The sequence below is a fragment of the Elgaria multicarinata genome, chromosome 2 (genome assembly GCF_023053635.1).
Source record: "Elgaria multicarinata webbii isolate HBS135686 ecotype San Diego chromosome 2, rElgMul1.1.pri, whole genome shotgun sequence".
NCBI lineage: Eukaryota > Metazoa > Chordata > Lepidosauria > Squamata > Anguidae > Elgaria > Elgaria multicarinata.
Window position 1 is genome coordinate 110,062,415 of NC_086172.1, and position 22,119 is coordinate 110,084,533.

General features: G+C 42.2%; 1 protein-coding gene across 1 annotated transcript in view; it reads left to right on the plus strand.

Moving 5' to 3' along the window:
* NADSYN1 (NAD synthetase 1) overlaps positions 1 to 21,595 on the plus strand; it is a 61,311-nt gene extending 39,716 nt beyond the window's left edge. The window contains exons 14-23 of the mRNA XM_063117371.1: positions 322 to 370; positions 2,111 to 2,213; positions 4,288 to 4,456; positions 6,109 to 6,244; positions 7,266 to 7,372; positions 8,534 to 8,665; positions 9,979 to 10,048; positions 11,531 to 11,659; positions 12,585 to 12,761; positions 17,485 to 21,595. Of these exons, the coding sequence (XP_062973441.1) occupies positions 322 to 370; positions 2,111 to 2,213; positions 4,288 to 4,456; positions 6,109 to 6,244; positions 7,266 to 7,372; positions 8,534 to 8,665; positions 9,979 to 10,048; positions 11,531 to 11,659; positions 12,585 to 12,761; positions 17,485 to 17,538 (1,126 nt within the window). The 3' untranslated portion in view covers positions 17,539 to 21,595. The remainder of the gene's footprint in view (positions 1 to 321; positions 371 to 2,110; positions 2,214 to 4,287; positions 4,457 to 6,108; positions 6,245 to 7,265; positions 7,373 to 8,533; positions 8,666 to 9,978; positions 10,049 to 11,530; positions 11,660 to 12,584; positions 12,762 to 17,484) is intronic.
* Positions 21,596 to 22,119: the final 524 nt, after the last annotated feature.

The following is a 22,119-nucleotide window of genomic DNA, read 5'->3' on the forward strand; positions in this document are numbered from 1 at the left end:
GTTCTGAGTAAACATGCCTAGGATTGTGCTATAAGTATTTATTTATTTATTTCATTTCATTTCATTTCATTTCATTTCATTTCTATACCACCCAATAGCCGAAGCTCTCTGGGCGGTTTACAGAATTAAGACAATTCAAAGTATAAAACAACAGTATAAAACCATAATATAGAATACAGTATAAAAGCACAACCAAGGTAGTAGATGTGTGTAGACAGAGTAAATAGAGTAATATTACATTATATTTAAATGTAGATGATGTGACCCTAGGAGAGAACATGTTTTCATATTCATCTTGAAATATGCCCTCTTTTCCTTCAGCCTTGGTCCTGCATGTTGGCTTTGGGACTACTTAAGGCGCAGCAAACAGGTAAATATTGCCACTCTTCCATTCACTTCTATGCATCTTCTTTTCAGTATGGCAGGGGTGTTGAACCTTAAGCTCATGGGCCAAATTCAGCCTGCTTAGGGTCCCAATCCAGTCCTCCAGGGTTCCCCAGATGTCCCTGCCTCCTTCCCCTGCCCCCTTTCTTCCCAGCCTTTGATCGTATGGTGGCTTCTCAGCTTTTGCTTCTCCCCTCCCACCTTCTCAAAGGTTGAAATGCCTCTCCTAAAGCTTAGTTACTGGCAGTAAGAGCTTTAAGCTGAAATGTTCTGATATTTTCTGGTGGTTTTTGAACTTTGGCCCTGCCCGCTTTTTGCTTTGGCCCTGCTCACCACTGGAATGTGACTCCTGGGAGCTTCTTTGAAATAGAATTTGGCCTTCAAGTTGAAAGAGGTTCAACATCCCTGCTGTATGGTTTTGGGGGAAATTTGAAGACACCTTTTTAACGTAAAAGTTGCAGTTGCTCACTCGTCCGTCCTTTTAAAATCAGGATCACCATCTATGGAGGGTAGGGTAGGTGGTAGTGGTTGGTTTTGTTGGGTTTTTTGTTTGTTTGTTTTGGCTTTTTAAAGATGTTTCCAATTGCTTTGGTTTGGTTCCACTCATAGTACTCTACAGGCCTTAGTGGTCTAAAGTTAAAGAGAAGGGAGAAATTTGCAGTGGCCATGGTAGTAAGGGTAAGAATGGGAAGTTGCTTTAGAAGCAGGACAGAGCTGGCCAGCTGTGCCTTCCTTGCCACAAATAGGGTTGGGGAGTTTAGCTGTGCTGACGCATACTCATTTTGCTACATTTCTGTACCACCCTTCTGCCAAAGCAGTCACGGTGGCTCGTATTTGTCTAAGAGACATGGTACAAAAGGGGAAAAGAATGGGAGGAAGAGAAAGCTAAGCATGTTCAGGTACCAACTCTTTTCATACGATTCGGTAATGACTGCATGTAATGTTCACTGCAAGAAGAGATTCTGAGACAGGAGGAGGCAAATGACAGATATTCCCAGCTGAGCCAAAGGACGGGGCTGTGTTGACTCACTTCTTTCCCTCCTGCACGATGACTTCAGTCTGCATTTTCCAAAGCTGTTTAAAAAAAGAAAGATATGTGGTAATACATGTATGTTGTCTTAATTCTGAGCAAGGGTCTTAAAGTAATTGGATGTTCTATGAAGGGAAACTTAGAATCATAGAATAGTGGAGTTGGAAGGGGCCTAAAAGGCCATCAAGTCCAACCCCCTGCTCAATGCAGGAATCCACCCTAAAGCACCTGGCAGATGGTTGTCCAGCTGCCTCTTGAATGCTTCTAGTATGGGAGAGCCCATAACCTCCCTAGGTAATTAGTTTCATTGCCGTACTGCTCTAACAGTCAGGAAGTTTTTCCTGATGTCCAGCTGGAATCTGGCTTCTTGTAACTTGAGCCCGTTATTCCGTGTCCTGCACTCTGGGAGGATCGAGAAGAGATCCTGGCCCTCCTCTGTGTGACAACCTTTTAAGTATTTGAAGAGTGCTATCACGCCCTCAATCTTCTCTTATCCAGGCTAAACATGCCCAGTTCTTTTAGTCTCCCTTCATAGGGCTTTGGAACTATTTGTGCCCAGAAGTAAGTAAGATCAACCTAGAAGTAGCTTGTGTAACTGAGAGCTGAAGAAAAATGGTTTGGAGATTTAATTTTCGAAGAGTTGGATATATGGCTCACAACCATGTTTTCTTGTGTTTTTCTGTTGCAATCTGTTAGGGAGGATTTCTCTTGCCACTTAGCGGTGGAGTGGACAGTTCTTCTGTGGCCTGCATTGTGTTCTCCATGTGCCGTCAGGTTTGTGGTGCAATACAGAACGGAAGTAAGTGCACCTGAATCATAGAGATTGCCAAAACTTAGCTGTAGATGAATTGGTTTTCAAATTTTTGGGGAGTTTGTTTGACTTCTGACTTGTTTGCTGAACATCTCACAACTACTTATATCATGTCAAACCGTTAGTCCACCTATCTCAGTATTGTCAACACTGATTGGCAATGATTCCCCAGTGTCTCAGAGAGAGAGGTCTTTCTCAGGAGATGCTAAGGATTGAACCTGGGACAATGTGCTGTATCACAGAGCTACGGTCTTTCTCCAAAGAGTTTGCTGAGCATCTGCTCCAGAATCCATGCATGTTAAGAGTATTATGGTTTATATTCTAGGTAGCCCACTTGGTTCAACCTAGGGTACCAGGTAGGTGTGTTGAGCTTTGTAATCTCTCCACATGAACGGAGGGTGGACCCTAAAATTCACATCCAATATTCTCCTGCAGCTTTGCATTACAGAAAAGATCAGGAATGGAGGCAAGCTGTCTTCAGAGAAGTTAGCCCTTTATTAGTGATTTTCCTGTTGACCTGGTTTGCGTGACAAGCTGGGGCTCACCATGGGTTATTTAAGCCATGGTGAGCTGTGGTGCAATTTGAATATGCAACCCCTGATCGGAGGTTGTAGTGTTCTGCAAACTCAGCCATTTGGGGATATGTGAGGGTTGTTTAACACTCGCATAACCCCGGATGGATGGATGGATTCGGATGACACGGCAACCCCCCAATTCAGGGTTTCATATTCAAAATGGCAGCTGGCACACACTGGAACTCATTGGGAGTTAAATGAGCCACAATCTGTTAAATAGGCCTCAGTAGTGTCGTGCGAACTGACCCATTGAGAAGCTTTTATGGAACCCAGTATTCTGTGCAACATAGCTTGAAAGTCACTATTGTAAAATAAGGCCCTACACCTACAGTGTATGTTTAATTAGAGGTAGTATCTATATTAAGAATGTAGAATTCGATTTCAAGCTTCCAACATAAGAGTGAGATTATTCTTTTTATTTGATCTAGCTAGCTTGTGGGTGGTGTTTAAAAGGACAGAAGCATTTTTTTTAGCTTTGGGGCCCACAGAACTCTTCTTCAAGTGTTCAATTTGTAACATAGGTTCAACCTATAGTTATTATTGTGAATTTATTACAGAGGGAGGCAATTTCAGATTGATATATAAAGGCAATTTTACTTGCCAGAAATTGTCTCAGGTAGATCCTTCTAGGTGTTGTCTTACCTGAAATGCATATATATATATATATATATATAGAGAGAGAGAGAGAGAGAGAGAGAGAGAGAGAGAGAGAGAGAGAGAGAGTGAGTTTTGTAGGGGGTGGAGGATTCAAGACATTATAGAGAATAATGGTCCCAAGCCAGCAAAACTTAGTCATAAGTGTCATTGAAACCAATGGAACAAGTTTGTTGCTGAAAAAAGCATGGACCTAATCTCACTTTCTCAACAATGTGATATGACGAAAGTCTCCTGAGAGAAGCATTTAATTGCAGATAATTTTCCTTGTAATGGCATAGAAAAATAACACAGTCCAGCCAAAGTTAAGCATGCTAGTCCCGTTGATTTCAGTGACAGAGTTTGAAATATGTGCTCAAGTATTACAGTAAAATCATCAAGATTTAGAAACACTTAACGTTGGTATGGTCCTGCACCCAATAGTTTAAGTTTGCAATCCTATTAGATCTGCCCTGGATTCTGATAAGCTTATGAATTCGGAGGCTTAACAAGTATCCAGTACAGAGCGGGAGGCATGCTGTTCCTCCCACTCTGCGTTTTAGCTAGACGGGCATATAATCTATAAATAAATAGTTAGTACAAATTAAATATCACTTAGGATATTCTCTTCTGCTAATTTTCCAGAAATGAAATAAATGTCTATGTGAATATCCGTCTCTAATTTTAGTTTAATGTTTTAAGTTTAAAGTAAGCTTAAACTGAAGTATGCTCAAATTCTTGCCTAATGCATGACTGTATTTTGTGAAATGATGCGGTGGATGTTAAAACTGACATGAAACATGTGTTGATTCAGTTCATCTCCCCTTTCCCCCCTCCATTCTCATTGTTTTCAGATCAGAGTGTGCTAAATGATGTGCGTAAGATAGTAAACGATGAGATCTATACACCAAAAGAGCCTCGGGAATTGTGTGGACGCATCTTAACAACTTGCTACATGGCTACTGAGAACTCTTCTCAGGAGACATGCAACAAAGCCAGATCTTTGGCTGAAGAGATAGGCAGGTATATAAATGATGAATGCCTGGTTAAAATACACATTGTGATTAAAAAGCACATAGGCCTTGATACGGGTCTAGGTGTGTGTAACAGCTAATGATGCTAGATAGGCATGGAAGACTACTTGAGCATGCCAGTCTCCTTTTGCTGGATCAGGACAATTGCGTGGTTGTAGGATTGAAAAATAAATGTAGTGTTGGTTTGCTTGATACATATTATTGCATTTTGCATATATATCCTGCCTTTTTTCCTCTAAGGAACCCAAGGTAGCGTATATAATCCTTCTCCTCTGTCCCAAAGTCACCCAGTGGGTTTCCATGGCTGAGTGAGGACTAGAACCCGGATCTCCCACCTCCCAGGCCAACACCTTAGACAGAAATAAGTCCTACATCTGCTGGTAGCTGTAGGATTTTTTTCTGTCTAAACAGGCATAGGATTGCGCCCTACATGTTTTTGCTGTAGGCTCTGTTATTTGTGCTTGTGTTTTAAAAGCAGGGTTTATTTTTATTTTTATCAAGGACTAACTTGTTTTTTCACAGGAATGCTATTTAGGGAAGGCACGAGTAGCATCTTCCCCATTCGTACTCCGTATTCCTGGTTTGAAATTTACTGGTGCTGCCATTAAAGCCTTTGACGTAGTGAATGTTGGTGCCCTTTTTCATTCCAACTGTGCAAGATAGTAAGGGAGTAAGATAGTGAGGGAATAAAGGGGCACTATCCTTTCTCTCTTCCACCCCCTTCCTCTCTCTCTCTCTCTTACATGCAAGCTGTTGTCTCTCAGATTGTACCTTTCCGGGCCCCAGAAAAACAGGAACATACTTTAAAGTTTCATGGGTATCTTTCAGTCTTGGCTCTGAATCTTCTTTTCTCTCTCTAGAATAACTTTCCTTTCAATAGCCACTTCATTTTCTCCTTTCAGGCACAAATATTGTTGTTCTCATGTGAATTCTTCTGAAAAGCTCATTCCCATGGCAGCCCTCCCCCAAAACATGTGCACCATCTTATGCTATTGCCACAGAATCCATGGGCTTGTGGCCTGTGAACCCTATACAGCTCAGTTTGGGTGCACATAATATATATTTTTAATATATCCAATTTCCCCCCCGAAGAAGTGCCTTCTTTAGTCAGACCAAAGGTCCATTAATCCAGGGGTGGGCAACTTGTGGCCCTCCAGATGTTTTGGCCTACAATTCCCATCATCCCTCACTACTTCCTATGCTTTCTAGGCTCATGGGAGTTGTAGGCCAAAATATCTGGAGGGACATAAACTGCCAACCCCTGTTCTAATCCCATGCTGTGTCCATCAGAGGTCAGCCAGTTGTCTCTTGAAACTTATGAACAGGACCTGATGGGGCTGGCTTCTGCAGGGGTGGGCAACATTTTTGGATTCATGGGCCTCCTTGACCCCTGAAGACCTATTGGGGCTACACAAGTGAATTGGGAGGCACAGTGGGCAGGACACACCCCTTCTCATACCCATTCATTCTTTTATTCATTTTCTCTCCTCTCATACACACAGACCCTATCCCCCCCACACCCACCCACAAGCCTTTATTCCTTGTGAGACGCTACAATATTTTAAGAGAAAACTACAGATTTAGTGACTGTGAGGCAGAGACTAATTTTCATTAGAATTAAATTTGTGCTTCTTTTCCCAGTTACCATATAAATGTATGCATAGACGGAGTTGTGAAGGCTATTTGGACGGTTTTCAATGCTGTGACGGGACGATGGCCCCAGTATCAAGCTCATGGAGGCAGCACCAGAGAAAACCTGGCCCTACAAAATGTGCAGGTACTGTCAAAAAGAGAGTGAGGGAGTGCTGTTTTTCCCTTACCTTTTGAAGAGGGGAAAAATTCTTTTTCTCTCTTTGGTAGGGGGAGTTCTGAATTTTCTGAACATTCCCTAGGGGCTTGGTGAGTCTTGTGCAAATGACAGAACTGGATATTGAATTCAGATTTCTCCCTCTCAAGACCAGTACTAAATTGTGTATCTTGTTGCAACGTTAATTCACTTCCTTCAGAGTAGGAGTAGGAGTTTGTTTGCCCTCTTCCACTTGTTACAGTACAGAGTGATTTCTAAGAAAGCAATCCTAGGGTTGCCAGTCAGCATCTGGGGGGCCATAGGATAGTTTGGATTCCTGGACCTGAGTTTAGAGTCAGCATTCCAACCTTGGACATAGGAGTCCAAGCTCCCCTCCCCCTCCCCGACGGGAATCCTGATAAGATTGCACCCTAAGTAACTCTCACATTCCTTTATACCAATTAGTTTCCAGGCAAAGTATAAAGTGTTGGATATCACCTTTAAAGCCCTACATGGTTTGGGACCAGGCTACCTGCAGGATCGCCTTCTCCCGTACAGTCTGACCTGCACACTCAGGTCCTCTGGGAAGAATCTACTTCAGTCAACAAAAACAAGGCTGGCAACCATACCCAGAGGACCTTTTCTTCTGCAGCTCCCAGACTGTGGAATGGCCTGCCGGAGGAGACTCGTCAACTTAATAGTCTATTAGCATTCAAGAAAGCTATCAAGACTGATCTCTTCCGGTAGGCCTATCCAGTGGGAATTTTAAGATGTTTTTAGAATGTTTTTATGATGTTTTAACAATGTATATTATGTTTTAATTCAGTTTTGTGTATTTTATATTTACTGTTGTTCCCCGCCTCGATCAAAATGGAGAGGTGGGTAAGAAATAATTTTATTATTATTATTGTTCCAGATACCCACTGCCGATTCTGATCTACAGTTCTGTCATGACCTGCCCTTTGGGGAATGTCTGCTTTATTAAAGCCTTGTTTCTAAATTTGACTCCTAGGCCAGAATAAGAATGGTCCTTGCCTACCTGTTTGCACAGTTATCCCTATGGACTCGTGGGATGCCTGGTGGACTGTTAGTACTTGGAACAGCCAATGTCGATGAAAGGTGTGCGCATGTTCAAAGTCTTAGCCATTGAGAATGAAACTCTCCATTGATATAGCTACCCAGCAGTAGCAAGAATATTGATGGGTTTTAGTGTCCAGTATTCTTAAGTATTCCTATGTAGTGCTTTAGCGGTTGTTTTCTTGTTTAGGGCTTCAAGAAGTCTTAGCAACCAAGGTTTTGTGTTCTTGTTACCTTAAATTCCAGTTTTGTTAACTTGTGAACTTGGATTGAGTACTTCAGTCTGTATATTTAATGTTGTTATAACTGTTTAATCAGATACACGAAGTGGAATGAAAAAAATGAGTATTTATGTATAGTACACACCTATTTCTTTTTTTGATGTATTGCATGCATCTGATTAAAAATGATTAGCAAATTATGAGAAATAAATGGGCCAGGTAATTGAATAAATAGAGTCTATCTATTTATAGAGTGATTACTCACTAGGACAGTTTGAAAACACAAAGTCTGAGGAGTCAGGAATCATCCCCCTTCCTTGTCCAGGCTTGGAACCTGTGTATGGATTGACCTTCCCTTGTATTCAGAACCATGGAGATGGCAATGGGGAAACCACATTGATGGGGATCTCATCACGGAAGTAGTGATTAGCTTTTGACTCTTCTGGAATTTCTTGGAGCCTATAGCTACTGACCATCGACTATATGATTTCTGAAGTGTGTAACCATTAAACTTTGCCATGGGATTTCCTCCAATAAAGAAGTCTCACTGATTTGGGTATCCCATGTCAGTTTTCCAGAATGTGTGCTTGCCTGAGGGACCGGGAGACCTGTCATGAGGGTTGGTTGTAACTGGAAGATGGTTCATTCTAGGAATGTTGACTTTTCTCATGTTTTCTGTCAATTTTCCTTCTATGGAGATTTCAAAGGCTGGACACCTTATGCAACAGGGAGATAATTGTACTTGTTAACACTAGATGCTTCTCCTAGCTCTTACACAGATTATATAAAGCAGCTTGTCTGGAAATTAAAACTTAACCTGAATTCTGACCACCCTTGCTCTGGTTTGTAGACTTTATCCCTTTGCTCTGGTTTGTAGACTTTATCAAAATGTTCATACTGTTATAATTGCTCAACAACCTATTCCTTTTCTTCTGTTACCAGATTTAGCGCTAAGTCAAAATGTTTATGCTCTGTCCCTTAGCCTTCTGGGATACTTCACAAAGTATGACTGTTCCAGTGCTGACATCAATCCCATTGGTGGAATTAACAAGACAGACTTGAGAAGCTTTATCCAATATTGCATTGTGAACTTTCACCTAACATCGCTCACAAGGTAAGTTTAGGCCATGCCGCTATATTCTGCTATAAACTGTTAGAATCTTGACTCCTCATCCACCCCTATGGTGATTGCTTGTCACATTAGCCTTATTCAAGCATTCTGAAGCTGGATAGAGCAGAGCAAACCTGAATAGTGCTTCAGTCCTGACCCTCTGCTGCTGCATTTGTCACCCTCTACTTGTAGAGGGGTGACTGTTTGGAGTGGAGAGCCTCCTGTATCTGTGGAGGCTCTCCATGTGATCTAGAACCCCAATTTTCCAATGTTCTGGCTCGTGTGGAGAACCTCCAAGGGTAGAGGAGGCTGTCCTCTTCTGACGGTTGCCCTCCACTCATGGAGGGCAACAAAAGCAATGGACGGGAGGGGTGGGACTTGAGGACGCTTCCTTCTGTGTTTGCCCTGTTCGGGTTCAGAACGCCTGAATACGCTTTTCGTGTATCCTAATTATGACTTCAGACAGAATTTCAGTCCAGTTCTGAATGCCAACAACAAGAACAAAAATGGTACAGGCTATTTTTAAAACACAATTGTATCTGACATGGTTTCCCTGATCAACAAGAAACTGCTCCTTTCCTGAGACCAGTTGTCCACATTGACAATTTTATAAACCACTACAAACCTTCTAGGGGATTGTACGCTTGCAGTTGAGTGGAAATGATAACATGATGCAGATAAGAGAGTAGGAGGTACAGTTAGGAGGATGGTCTTCCCAGGTTGATGCAAACACGGTTTTTGCCAAAGTTCAGACTAGATAGTTTTGTGTGCATGTGCATCTGTATGGATTTCGTTCTTCGCATTCACTGTGCTCTTGGTGTTCAATGTGATCTTCACATTGGTTAGTTTGGAGCATGGGGGCGGGGGGGGAAATAATCATTAATAGCTTTTTTTGAATTCACACATGTGAAGTTCTGAAGCATACAGCGTCTTGTATCAAATAACGTATGCAAGTATATTCAGTAGTGTCTGTACAGAGTTGGATGTGGTTTAGAGCTGCCTAGATGCACATATTTTAATGGTCTGCCTAATTATGGAACAGATGAGATCTAAATAAATAATATTGGATCAGAACTCAATTCCTGAAAGTATACAATATTACATTATCCCCCCTATAAATATCACATTCTTCTATGTAGCTCACATTAATATTTTTGTTGCCTATATCCCACTGTATCAATGATTTTTTTCTTTAATTGAACTGGGTAAAGTGGAATGCCTTGAGCCCTGGATGGCAGGAAGCTTCTCTCTTAGCAGGAAACACTTACTACTTGAAGCAGGCCAAGAAGCTAACCTGATTAATTTTGCCTCCACAGTATTCTCTCCATGCCATCGACAGCAGAGCTTGAACCCCTGAAGAAAGGACAGGTCGCTCAAACTGATGAGGTAAAGGCCATTGAATACAAACCTCTCTTGTAAGCCTAACGTGTAGCTGTTAATATTTTTTGAATCATTGTATTATTTGTTTTAATCTGCACGAAGGTAACCTTAATTTTGTCAGGAAAAGCTGTTTTGGGTGACATATGCAACATAAGCAAGTCAATGCAAATTTGCAGACTTCATCCCTTTCCTTCAAATCCTTTCTTCTGCAAACCCAGAAGGCTTTTGCAGCATTATAAGCTGCTGTGGATTTAGGCCAGCACACAATGCTTTTGCACAGCACAGTCACTTCAGCAGGGAGGGCACATGCTTGGTGTGGTCTACAACATTGTGGAAGCCTTTGGGAACTTCAACAGCAGAAGCAGCACCACTTTCTAATTAGCAGGATGCTTCTCCGATAAATGTTTGGAGCGTGCACTAAAGCGAATCATTTTAAAATGATTTAATTTAAAGTACATTGTCTTTAAAGCTAATTGAATTCTTCCATTCTTTTTTTTTTTTAATATATCTAATCCATCTTTCATCTTGACAGGTTCCAGGGCCGATTGATTTCCTCTGGTACTGCCTCACTTTTTAGGGAGGATTTGTTTCTCTGTGACCAGGTTTGCATGTCACTTTAAGCCATGGTGGCCCCAAGAAAGCCTTTTTCTTCCAGTTTGGGAGGTGGATGCTTTGTGAGGCCTGAGTTTAAAAAGTCCTTTCTTTGGAGGGAGGTGTGGGGCAGGGTTGTGCAACCCTGGCACGAAGGGGGATACCACTGGTGTTTAGGGAGGGAGGCAAGACAGATGACACATTAACCCATCATTGGTAAAACAACCCAATCTACAGACTGTGAGTTCCCAGGGTGGCTTATTTTGGGTAAATAAGCCACTGTGGGTGGCAAAAACAGCATGCAGATGGCATGCTAACCCACCATGGGTTACTTAGGAAAGTAAACTATCATGGGTTAGCATGTTGTCCAAACCCAATCTGTGGTAGAACACATATTTTGGATTCCAGGTTTAATCCCTGACATCTCCAATTAAGGACCTGATGCCCATTCTACACAGAGTTCCATACCTGAGGTGGTAGAGTATGTTGTGCCATTTCAAGCAGCAATAGGGATTATGTTGCATTTAAGAAATCCCTGCAAGTAGAAAGCATGCACCATAGGGAGCAGACTGGATTAGAACATCTTTCTCTCTGACGTGCTAGGTTGTTTTTTCTTGCAAGGGGCTTGTTTGTTGGATTGCCCCCATCCACACACCACCCACACATTTAAGAGCAATTCAAAAACGGCGTCACAATTTGCATTATAAGTCTACTGCCATAATCTGTTGCATATGTTTACAGGACCTCTGTCTGAGCAGACATGTTGGAGTAGTTGGATTATGGGTCTGATTCCATGTAAGATGGCTCTTTATGGATTCATGGCCTGTCTCAATTCAGTTCTTCTGTTCTTATCTTTCCCCCTTCTTTTTCTTTGTGTGTGTGTGTGTGTGATTTCAGAATGACATGGGGATGACATATGGTGAGCTCTCAATCTATGGCAGACTAAGGAAGATAGCGAAGGCTGGACCTTACACCATGTTCTGTAAGCTGATCACAATGTGGAAAGAGATATGTGCTCCAAGAGAGGTAAAATCAATTGTATTTTCACCTTCCAGTGAAAATCAGAGGATAATCAGAGGAGAGCAACAAATATATCAGCGTGTTAGCCCCAGATTGTCCGGAACGTGGCCACCATTTTGCAATAGCCATCAAATTAGAAACCATGGTTTGAAGAGAGTGTGCAAAGCATGATTTGTGCTAAGTGGGGTATGATATTTGAATTGACAAAACCATGGTTCACGGCCGCTCTCTGCCTCCAAAGGCCATATAAACAAGAATGCTGAGCAGGTAGAAAATAAAAGCAGACAAGCAGCTCTAAGCCATGGTTTGCCTGTATGTTTGGGAAGCTCAGATTGGGTTATAAATTATGCTTGGCGTGAACTATCATTTGAGAATGACGTCTAAATTGAGTGACATTTGCAGAGCCCCAATGGTTATTTTCTCAATTACAAAGACCCATTTCTGCTTGGTGGCTATAGCTATATCCAGGATCATCCTGGGTCATACTTTGTTCTTCATGCAAATGAGTCCCCAAGGGATTGTCGAGTGCATTGCCCACTACCCCTCACTCCATCCTGCCATGCTGTAAACTGCAGTCCTGATGACAACCAGTTTGATCTGAGCCCTCTTCTTGAGAACATGGGCTGCAGTCATGTATGGTTGGACACAGCTCCAGTCAGTAACATTTCAGCAGCTGAACCGTATGCAGGATTGCAGCCTTTGAAGGTCAGAATCCACCTTAGTGGTAGGCCTATTCTGCCTTGTACATGCTGATACTTTGTACATATTTTCATATCAGGTATACTAGATATACACTAATAATTGCATTTATCCAGATATGTAGAACTAAAATGCTCCTATCTTTTTAGAGCCCTTTTTTCACCTAGAATTCTGATCAAGGTTTGAATGACTTCAGCTTTTAGACCCTGAAATACTGTGTTTTGTACACCAGGTGGCATCAAAGGTTAAACATTTCTTTAGAATGTATTCTGTCAATCGACACAAAATGACTACCCTCACCCCATCCTACCATGCTGAAAACTACAGTCCTGATGACAACCGGTTTGATCTGAGGCCTTTTCTCTATAATGCTGCCTGGTCCTGGCAGTTTAAGTGCATAGACGAAGAGGTAGGCTTGAACCTATTCCTGAGTATTTGAATGCCATAGTTGTTGTAGTGACGTGTGAATATATTCAGTACACGTGCAGAGGAAGTGTGGTTAGTCATGTAAATCTCCAATGTACGGAAGATACTAATTATAAAGCACTTTAGTTCTCAGACATCTGTTTGTACATAATATTTAACTGGCTTAAGGTTAAGGGAGCCCCAGTAAACAAACAGAAGCTTATTTTAATGTCTGCGCTATTTGTTGCATTTCTATCTACCTTTCCAGTTGAGCTACATTGGATTGGCAGAGTGATTCAAGGCTGCCACCAAACTTCATAGTCAAGCAGGGATTTAAATCTGGTTTTCCTTTGTCCGTGCACAATACTTTAGCCTGTGTTAGTCATGCAATATGTTTAAAACCATCTAATTTCCAGAGCAAAGGCTTCTGGTCTCTTATATTTATGAATATGGATGTCTTCTTTTAAGGGGCCAGTTACGCATTTCCTAGCCCAGATTTTTTTGTTTTTGTTTTTGTGGGGGCTGATAGGGTGGGGATGCTTCTGAGAAATTGTCCATCCCTTCTAGTCAGGGCAGCATGGATGGCTGTGTGTCACCTCCATTTGTATGCATGCCTAGCGAAGCTGACAAAACCTTGTTCCAAAGCTTCCGTTCCCTCCTGAATATATGCGGTGGGCATTCATGGCTATGTTCCTTCTTTTTCTAGTTCTTTTGCAATACCTTTTCTTACACTTGGGCAAATTGGTCCTTACCCTAGCCAAGGTGCATATATATATATATATATTCCTCAGCTTTGGGGAGGTTTAAAGTGATTTTTGTTGTTGCCCAAAGGAAGGTTAATTAGGGCATAGTTGAAGGCCTGCTTTGCATCACAGTTTAGCTTTGAGGTTCATAGAGTTTCAAATCTGGATATGGTTCTGTACTAAGACTGGGGACTGAAGGTATGGAAAAGATCAAGCAGCCATAATAATTATGACTTGCTAGTGGTCTTCAGTCACAGCCGTAACATTATTTTAATATATTTTCTTTTGCTGGACAGAGGAATGTTAACACCTCCACATTTTCCCTGCCAAAGATTTTACACCTTGGTTGCCTTTAATAATATGTTTATGCATGCAATAAAATGCTAATTCCCACCTCCCTGAAATGCCAGACATGCTGTAATAGTATCTGACTTCCTGGAAACTCAAGATAAAAGATGCCATGTGGTCCCTACCTTTTTTTTTTATTTAAAAAAAAGTCTTGTATTGTTTTTCCGTCATTTTTTCCACAAGCAGACCTGACCCAGCCTCAGTGAAGTCAAAAGCAAAAAAAATAAAAATAAAATCCTATTAGCTTCATTGAGCATTTGCTTTGCTATTATTGCAGGGTCATATTTTTAAAATCGTTCTGTGGCTGTAAGAATTTATGGGCATGATTAATCGGAGCTTAAGTATCTAATTACCCAGCATATTGGTGCAGTCATTAGCTTTTGCCAGATGCCTATATGCAATATTGCCAGTACTTGCACCCTTGTGGGGAGGCTTCGCTGCATACAGTCTTAGGCAGGCAGCCCTGTTTCTTAGTTGCGGTGTGACTAACAGGAGAGATCAGTCCTAGTTTCTGTCTGTTCAGGAGGGCCCCTTGCAGCCAAGCTAGCAGCTTCAGATCACATCCACCATGCACAAGCCCAGTCCATATACACACACACCAAGTCAGTGGTCGGTGCAAAGGGAAAGCAGCATCTCTTGCTTTGCAGCGTCCTGCAGCTCCTCATATCCCCCTGTTAATTCCTACACCAATTCCCTGCCTGTCTTTTCTTCTTGGCTTGGCTTTTAGGGCCGCAACTAGCGCTGGCATGGAGCAGCATCCTAGCTGTTGTTGTGGGCTGTATCTCTGCCAGCCTGTTTTTATGCAATTTTGGAGCTGTGGTGGTTATGTGTATGTGGTCTGTGTGTGTGGAGTCACCACCTCCATGGCAGCCAGCCCCCACCAGTGCCCCTTTGTATGTTCTAATTCACCAGATTATTTATTTATTTATTTATTACATTTTTATACCGCCCAATTGCCGAAGCTCTCTGGGCAGTTCACAAAAATGTACAGAGTGGCACACCAGACTACTTCTAGGTTGCACTCATGGTCTCTGGGATACTCTGGACAGCCTGCTCTGCTCTCTGCCCATCAGAATCGTGTTAGAATACTGTTTACAGTTCCGTTTACCACCAACCCCCCCAAAAAAATATTATAGAGTTGGAAAAAGTTCAGAAAAGAGCATTGAAAATGATCAAGTGACTGGAGCAAGGCCTCTATGAGGAAAGATTACAACATCTGGGATAGTTTAGCTTAGAAAAGAGGTGAGTAAAGGGAGATGTTACAGAAGTGTAAAAAAGTACACATGGTGTGGGGAAAGTAGGTAGGGAGACATTTTTCTCCCGCTCTCATAATACTAGGATGAGACTACTAGAATACATGTATCATCCCATGAAACTGATTGGTGGGAGATTGGGAATAGATAAAAGGAAGTACCTCTTCACATAGCACATAGTCAAACTATGGAATTTGCTTCCTGAAGTGATGGCCATCACTTTGGATGGCTTTAAGAGGGAATTGAACAAATTCCTAGAGGAGAAGGCTATCGATGGCTATTAGTCCTGATGGCTATATTCTACTTCTAGTATTGGAGGAGGTATGCCTACATACTCCGGTTGCTGGGGAACTTGAGTGGGAGGGTGCTGTTCCCATGGGCAGCTGGTTGGCCACTGTGTGTACAGAATGCTGGATTTGATGAATCCTTGGTCTGATCCAGCATGGCTCTACTTCTACACTTAAGAACAAGGGTGCAACTGGGCTGGGCAAGAGAAGAGGAGATGCCATGGAACACCAGTGCCAATGGCAGCTGCTCTTGTACTGAGCTTGAGTCAACTCCCCAGCGCCAGAGTGGAGACTGCCAATTCTGCCCTTGTGCTGACACTACAGTCCTGTGAGTCGTGACGTGATGTTTTAGGTGGAATTTTGACCTGCCATCATGAAGGGTTTCATATAGTTCATTCATTTAATTTCATTTCATTTATTGCATTTTTATACCGCCCAATAGCTGAAGCTCTCTGGGCGGTTTACAAAAATTAGAACTACAACAATATTTAACAATATACTAATCAACAACATCACAATAATACTCAAAAATATACTAAATACAAGTTCACAGTGAAACAAACCAGCTAAGAAGATAAAAAGAAAAGAAAGCTTGGTTGGAACAGCGTTTCTCCCCCTGAAGCAGCTGTCCTAGGATTTGGAGATAAGGAAACATGTGCCCTTTGGTGTCTCTTGGTGCTGTAGGCAAAGGCGTGCCTGTGCCCCAGGAGTTCAGCTGTTTTCACACCAAGAGCTTTTCCGTCTGTGATGCTGAGGCGCGAATTATTGCTCCTAGTGTCACTTTGTTTCTGCACTGTGCTTTCCATGTATGCAGTTCATTCACACCTGTTCAAAAATAAATGAAAGCATTTACTTATGAGTCCATGAGCTGTCCAAATTCGGTAGAATGCTGTTTTTCCTGTAAACCAGAGTTTCAACTGAGTTTGCCATGATGGTTTGTGCAACTGACGTAATGACAAACTGGTTTCGCTATTAAATCAGAGCACGTGAATTGGGGAAGCTGGGGAGGAGGGTGAGAGGGAAAGGCGTGCAGAAGCACAGGGCTTTTAAACATAGCACCAATCTATAGTTTGGGGTTACATCTGATTATTTTGGTGATTCTTTTGACTTATATAATATGGTGATTCCTTATCTGTACACTGGTAGTGTTAAGAATTATCTTTTCATTTTGTGCTTGGAGGCCTTAGCTATAACATGGCATCATATTATCACAACAACAGTAAGAGCCTAACTGCATTTGGCAGCATATGATGGGTTTAAATCCTTATTGTTGATTGTTTAAAATGACATATATTTATGTGTGTGTGTGGCCTCATCTACACCAAGCAGGATATTGTACTATGAAAATGGTGTAGAAAAGGCAGGAGCCACACCAAACAGGATATAGCACTATGAAAGGGGTATATGGTATGTGTCAATGGGCCCCAACAGTTGTCAGTGCACTTCAATACCGCTATAAAGCAGTAGTGTGGCCCCTGCCTTTTATATACTGCTTTCATAGTGCAATATCCTGCTTGGTGTAGATTAGGCCAAAGTGTGTTGTCTAATTCTATGTTTGTATGTATGTGGTTTTTATAATATTGTATGTTTAAGGTTTTTAATCTTTGTAAACCACCCAGAGAGCTTTGACTATTGGGCAGTATAGAAGTGTATGTAGTACGTGGAAATATGGGGTTACAAAGGATAGTATCCAGTGTTAGCCCTTCGTAGAGTAGCCCCATTGAAAAGAATGGGATTTAAATCAATTGTGACTAACATAATTCTCAATCATTTTAACGGGTCTACTCTATGTAGGACTAACATGGAATACTACCCAAAATCCCCAATAGGTTCCTGCTCCCCCATCCCCCAGGCTGAGCCCCTTTAGGAGGGTCCAACTTGGAGCGCAGATGGAAGAACTGAGTACAATCACTTGCGGCTTCTCTGTTCCCAATCACCCCCTCTCAAAGATACTTTTGCTGGGGGGCGGGGATAGATGTGGGGGAGTTGATGCAAGCATTTGTGGGTAACATGTAGTTCGGTTATTTATCTGGGCATTGTCGAGACTCTTTATCTTGGTTAAAGAGTAAGTGGCTGTTTAAATCTCTGCTTTACAGGTCTCTAAACTAGAATCTAAGGAAGTGAACCCAAAGCTTGAAGATGAGGCTTGACTCCTTTCTGTCTTGTTGCTGTGGATGCATGGTGTTTAGCATAAGCATCCAACAACTTGTTATGAAGATCAGAAGAGTTCTGGAAGTTCTCTGAATTTTATCTGTTTTTAAGAGTAAAAATAATTGATTTAAAAAGTAATGTGATCAACTTGAAAATAAGTTAAACAAAAATCTTTAAAGAGAAAAGAAATATATATTGGTCCCACATTTCACTGAATATGCATAGGGGTTTTTTCCTTTTCAAAAACTGTTCTTTCTGTTATTACCCATTGAATACTTTTCTTGTGAAAATGTTATAGAAACTGCATTCAAATACATTATAAAACTAATCTGTTTCTACAGTACAATTGGTAAATTCTTAAAATCAAGATCCAACCAAGAAATGTGATTCAGTTACACTTTGTATATGTTACAGATTTGAGTTGTCCAAACATCATCTTGGACAATTGCTCAAACGTTGGTTACTTATGGGCCATAGGATAGCCCTATTCAGGTGCTGAGCCTGTACACATGAGAACTGAAAGAGTGGTGAGTTCATACAAGCCACACACCATAACATCCCCAGGCACCTGGGGCCCTCTGTATGCTTAGCGCAGAGGTCTGCAGCAGGGTTGTAAGTGTACTGAACTAAATGTGCTATTTGGAAATGTTGTAAGTGTGTTCAGCCAGTGGTGTAGCTAGGTAATAGCCAGTGGTGTAGGTAGGTAGGTAGGTAGGTAGGTAAATAAATAAATAAATAAATAAATAAATAAATAAATTTTAGACCCCCTGGATTTAATGATATTATGGCTGGGCCATTTATATGGTCATGTGTATTACTTCGGTTGTGAAGCCTACAACTAACATTTCTGTTCTCGTCTTTCATGCTTCACACCTGGTTCTACATTTCAGATCTGTTAGAGCAGTGGTTCCCAAAGTGGGCGGTATTGCCCCCTTGGGGGCGGTGGGATTGCATAGGGGGGCGTCAAGAGGCAAAGGGATGGCAGGGGGGCGCTGGCAGGGGGCGCTAACAGGCAAAGGGGCAGCAGGGGGGCGCTCGAGGTGGTCTCTACAGAAGGTCCTAAAACCCAGGGACTGAGCAGGAAAGAGTGGCAAATTCAGCCGCTCTCCCAACACCGCTCCTGCTCAGGAAGGACTTTCTCACTCACGCAGCCGCTCTCTCCTCCTATCTCAAGCCCACAGCGGCCCCACCAGAAGTAGGGGGTGGGGGAAGCGCCCACAGGAGGCAGCAGAGCAGGAAACAGCGGCGAATTCAGCTGCTCTGCCCACTCTTCTCCTGCCTAGGAGGGCCCAGGGCTTCTTTCCTGCTGGAGCCACCGCCGCCTGCTCACTCGCTCGCTCCCTCGGCCAGAGCTGCTCCCTCCTACAAGCTGCTCCGGCAGACCTCTCGCGATAGTTGCTGCACAAGGCGGGAGCAGCAGCCATGCGGTGGAGAGGAAGGAGCATGTGGAGGACAGCGGGCAGCAGAGCAGCTGCCAAGAACAGCAGTCAGCCAGCAGGCTGGGTGGGGAGCAGGACTGATTGTGCTGCTGCAAGGTATCACCACCTGTCAGGAGTTGCAGGTTGGGGCCATCTCCCCTCTGAGCTGCTGCCCTCCTGTCGTAATCAGCCTGGCAGCTATTGTGAGGCTTGCGGGGAGGGGGGATTGGAGAGAGAGAGAGAGATGCTGTGTGTGTGTGTGTGCTCCCACCCCCCCCAAAAATCTGGACTACAACAGGATTGGGAGAGAAAAGAAAAGGGGGAGGGAGAGAGAATTGCAATTCCCCAGGTCCTTCCTGGCTAAAGAAGATTCAGCAGCACCTTTTTCCAGAATGCTTGCTGAAACAATTCCTATCTGCCCTTGCTTATTTCAGGGTGTCCAACCCCCTTTTTTCAAGCGTTCTTTTGGTAAACATGGTATGTGTGTATCTTGTGTCACCATAAAAACAGAGCTGCAGCACAATCCTAAGTTTGTCTACTCAGAAGTAAGCCCCACTGAGATCAATAGAACTTACTCTGAGGTAAATGTGCATAGGATTCAGCCTGAAAACAAAGAGAGGGTGAAGAAAAGACAGGAGAAAATGAATTGTAGAAATAGAATAGCAAGGTAACTGTGGGATATTTAACCATATTTAAAGACAATAAGTACAGTAAAATTAGTGCCCCTCTACTTCAGTCCCAGCCAGATTTTCCATAGGAAAACTCTGTACCAGGTAGCAGATAATTATTTTTAAATTTTAATTAAAATACATTATCCTTTCCTATAACAAAATGGTGCTTACTCCTAAGTAAGTGTGTTCCACTGAAGAAGGAAATCCTGTATTCATGCTAGTGTGACATGATATGCATGTTTAGACAGAAAAAAGTCCTTCAACTCCTAGAATCCCCTCTAAATGGGAAGCACCCGCCCCAGGCTTGCCGAGGGAGGGAGGGAAAAGAGAGCGAACGCCTCTGTTTGCAGCCAGCACGGCAGGGCACACCAATTGGATTTTGAATAAAGTATTCAATTAATTGTTACTGTTTTGAATTTTATTGTTATTATCTTCCTTGGTGGGTCGTTGAAAACCACTATTCTGAATAATGATTTTTATAGTGTAGGGTAGGGGGGCGCTGAGCATGAGTTTGTGGAACCAAGGGGGCGGTGACCTGAAAAAGTTTGGGAACCACTGTGTTAGAGCAAGAGACAAAGCCCTCCAAAACATGTTTCCCAGCCCTGATTCAAAAAAAGAATACTCTGGGCATGTGCAGTTTTGCATTTTAAACTCACTGCAATCATAGCACTACCATGACTATGTTGGAATAAAATAGTTTGTTTCTGCTGACCAGAAGCTAAAGACATTTGCTTGGGAATAAGCACTGTTTTGTTTCAGAAATATATTGAAGTAAAAATAATAACATCGATAACAATGTACATGCCCAGTTGGCTGCCCCCAAACCGTAAACACATTTAAAAATTGTTGGGGTCAGAACTTTTCCTTGGGAATTCTGTTTGTGCTCAGAAACACAGCTCACAATGCAGGTCTTACTTAGCAGAGTAAGTTTATTAGCTTCAGAATTCTTTACAGTTCCGTGTCATTGTGCAGAGTGACAAAAGCTATACACATATACATATATACACAGGTTTTTTTATCTATATTACATACAGCTGTGATTAGGCTAACCCAGCCTCAAGGATCTTTGGTATATTCATATCATTAACACCATGATATCTTAGAGAATCCTGGCAAGGTTCCCAGTACAGCTTCTATCTCAAGGTAATTGCTCACAGATAGTCTTCCTCTGTTTAGCCTTGAGATAGCCACACACACAATTTTAATGACTATGCAAGCCTTTTACTTTCTTAAACTTAACAAAAATAAGAAGAAAGGATGCCTCAGTGAGCAGCGTCAGCCTTGGTTTGCCATTGGCCCATCACCTGCTGCTCTCTGGATGAACATTTCGGGGGTGGGGGTGGACTTTGGCCCTGAGGTTTACCCCTAGCTGTACTACAGCTTCAGCTGAACACCATTACAACCCCCCTGCAGACTTTCTCATCCAATAGGCTCAGATCTAGGGATGTTTGGGGGTGGGGCTTGCATGTGCACCCTTGCTTCCACTATGCATTTAACACTTGCATTTGTAGGTTAAGCACCTGCCTAATTTAGGCATCCAACAGCATAATCATATACATGTACATTCAGAAGTCTTTCCCATTGAATTCAATGGGACTTACTCCCCAGTACGTGGGCATAGGATTGCAGCCTAGATTACACGGGTTTATTGCAGTGCTCTGTCTGGGTGGTGGCAACTTTTAGAACATGAGTAGTAGCTGTGTCTGAGGTTTTGGATGAAGCATAAAATTCTCAATACTTGGAAGCTGTTGGAATATATGGAAATAATTAATATGACCAACACCAGTCACAGCAACTCAGCCTTCGGTTCGGGAAAATATTTTCTCCTCTAATGAACAAGCTGCATATGATTTCTCTCTTTTAACTTGTTGAACTGAAATAATAAAATTTTATGGCTACTGGCACATGTCGACGTGAAAAATGATTTTGTTAAATTTTATTCTGCAATAAACTCACATTTTAATGAATCTAATTGGCTCTGTTTTTATTTTTAATATTTTTTGTTATTTACATAGGTTTAACTGCTCTGGTCTGGTGGCTTGGACAGCAAATTGAGGCCTTGATTAAGCATGGTAGTGGTGATTTAACTTTAAACATGGATATAATCCTGTTGACGTCAGATTGGTCTAAACAGGAACTTCTGGGTTCTGTTCTTGGCATAGGCAGTTACATGCTATGTGAGATCTAATAATTTAGTTAAACTTTAAGCTCTTTGGGCTTGTGCTTGCATTTTATGTTTTCAGTGTTACCTTGGGTAGCTGCCATCTGCCCCCACGTTAGGTTAGGCTAGGGCTACAATTGACCACAACCTTTTTGCTTATTTCAGACAGTACTTAGAGGTAAGTATATCAAGTGCCACCCTATAGTGAGCCATCTGGTGGGTTGGTTTAGACCCCAGGGACTTCTCCTCTAGCCACCAATGAGATGCACCTTAATCTGGTGTAACCCAATGAGATTTATTTATTTATTTATTTATTTATTACATTTATAT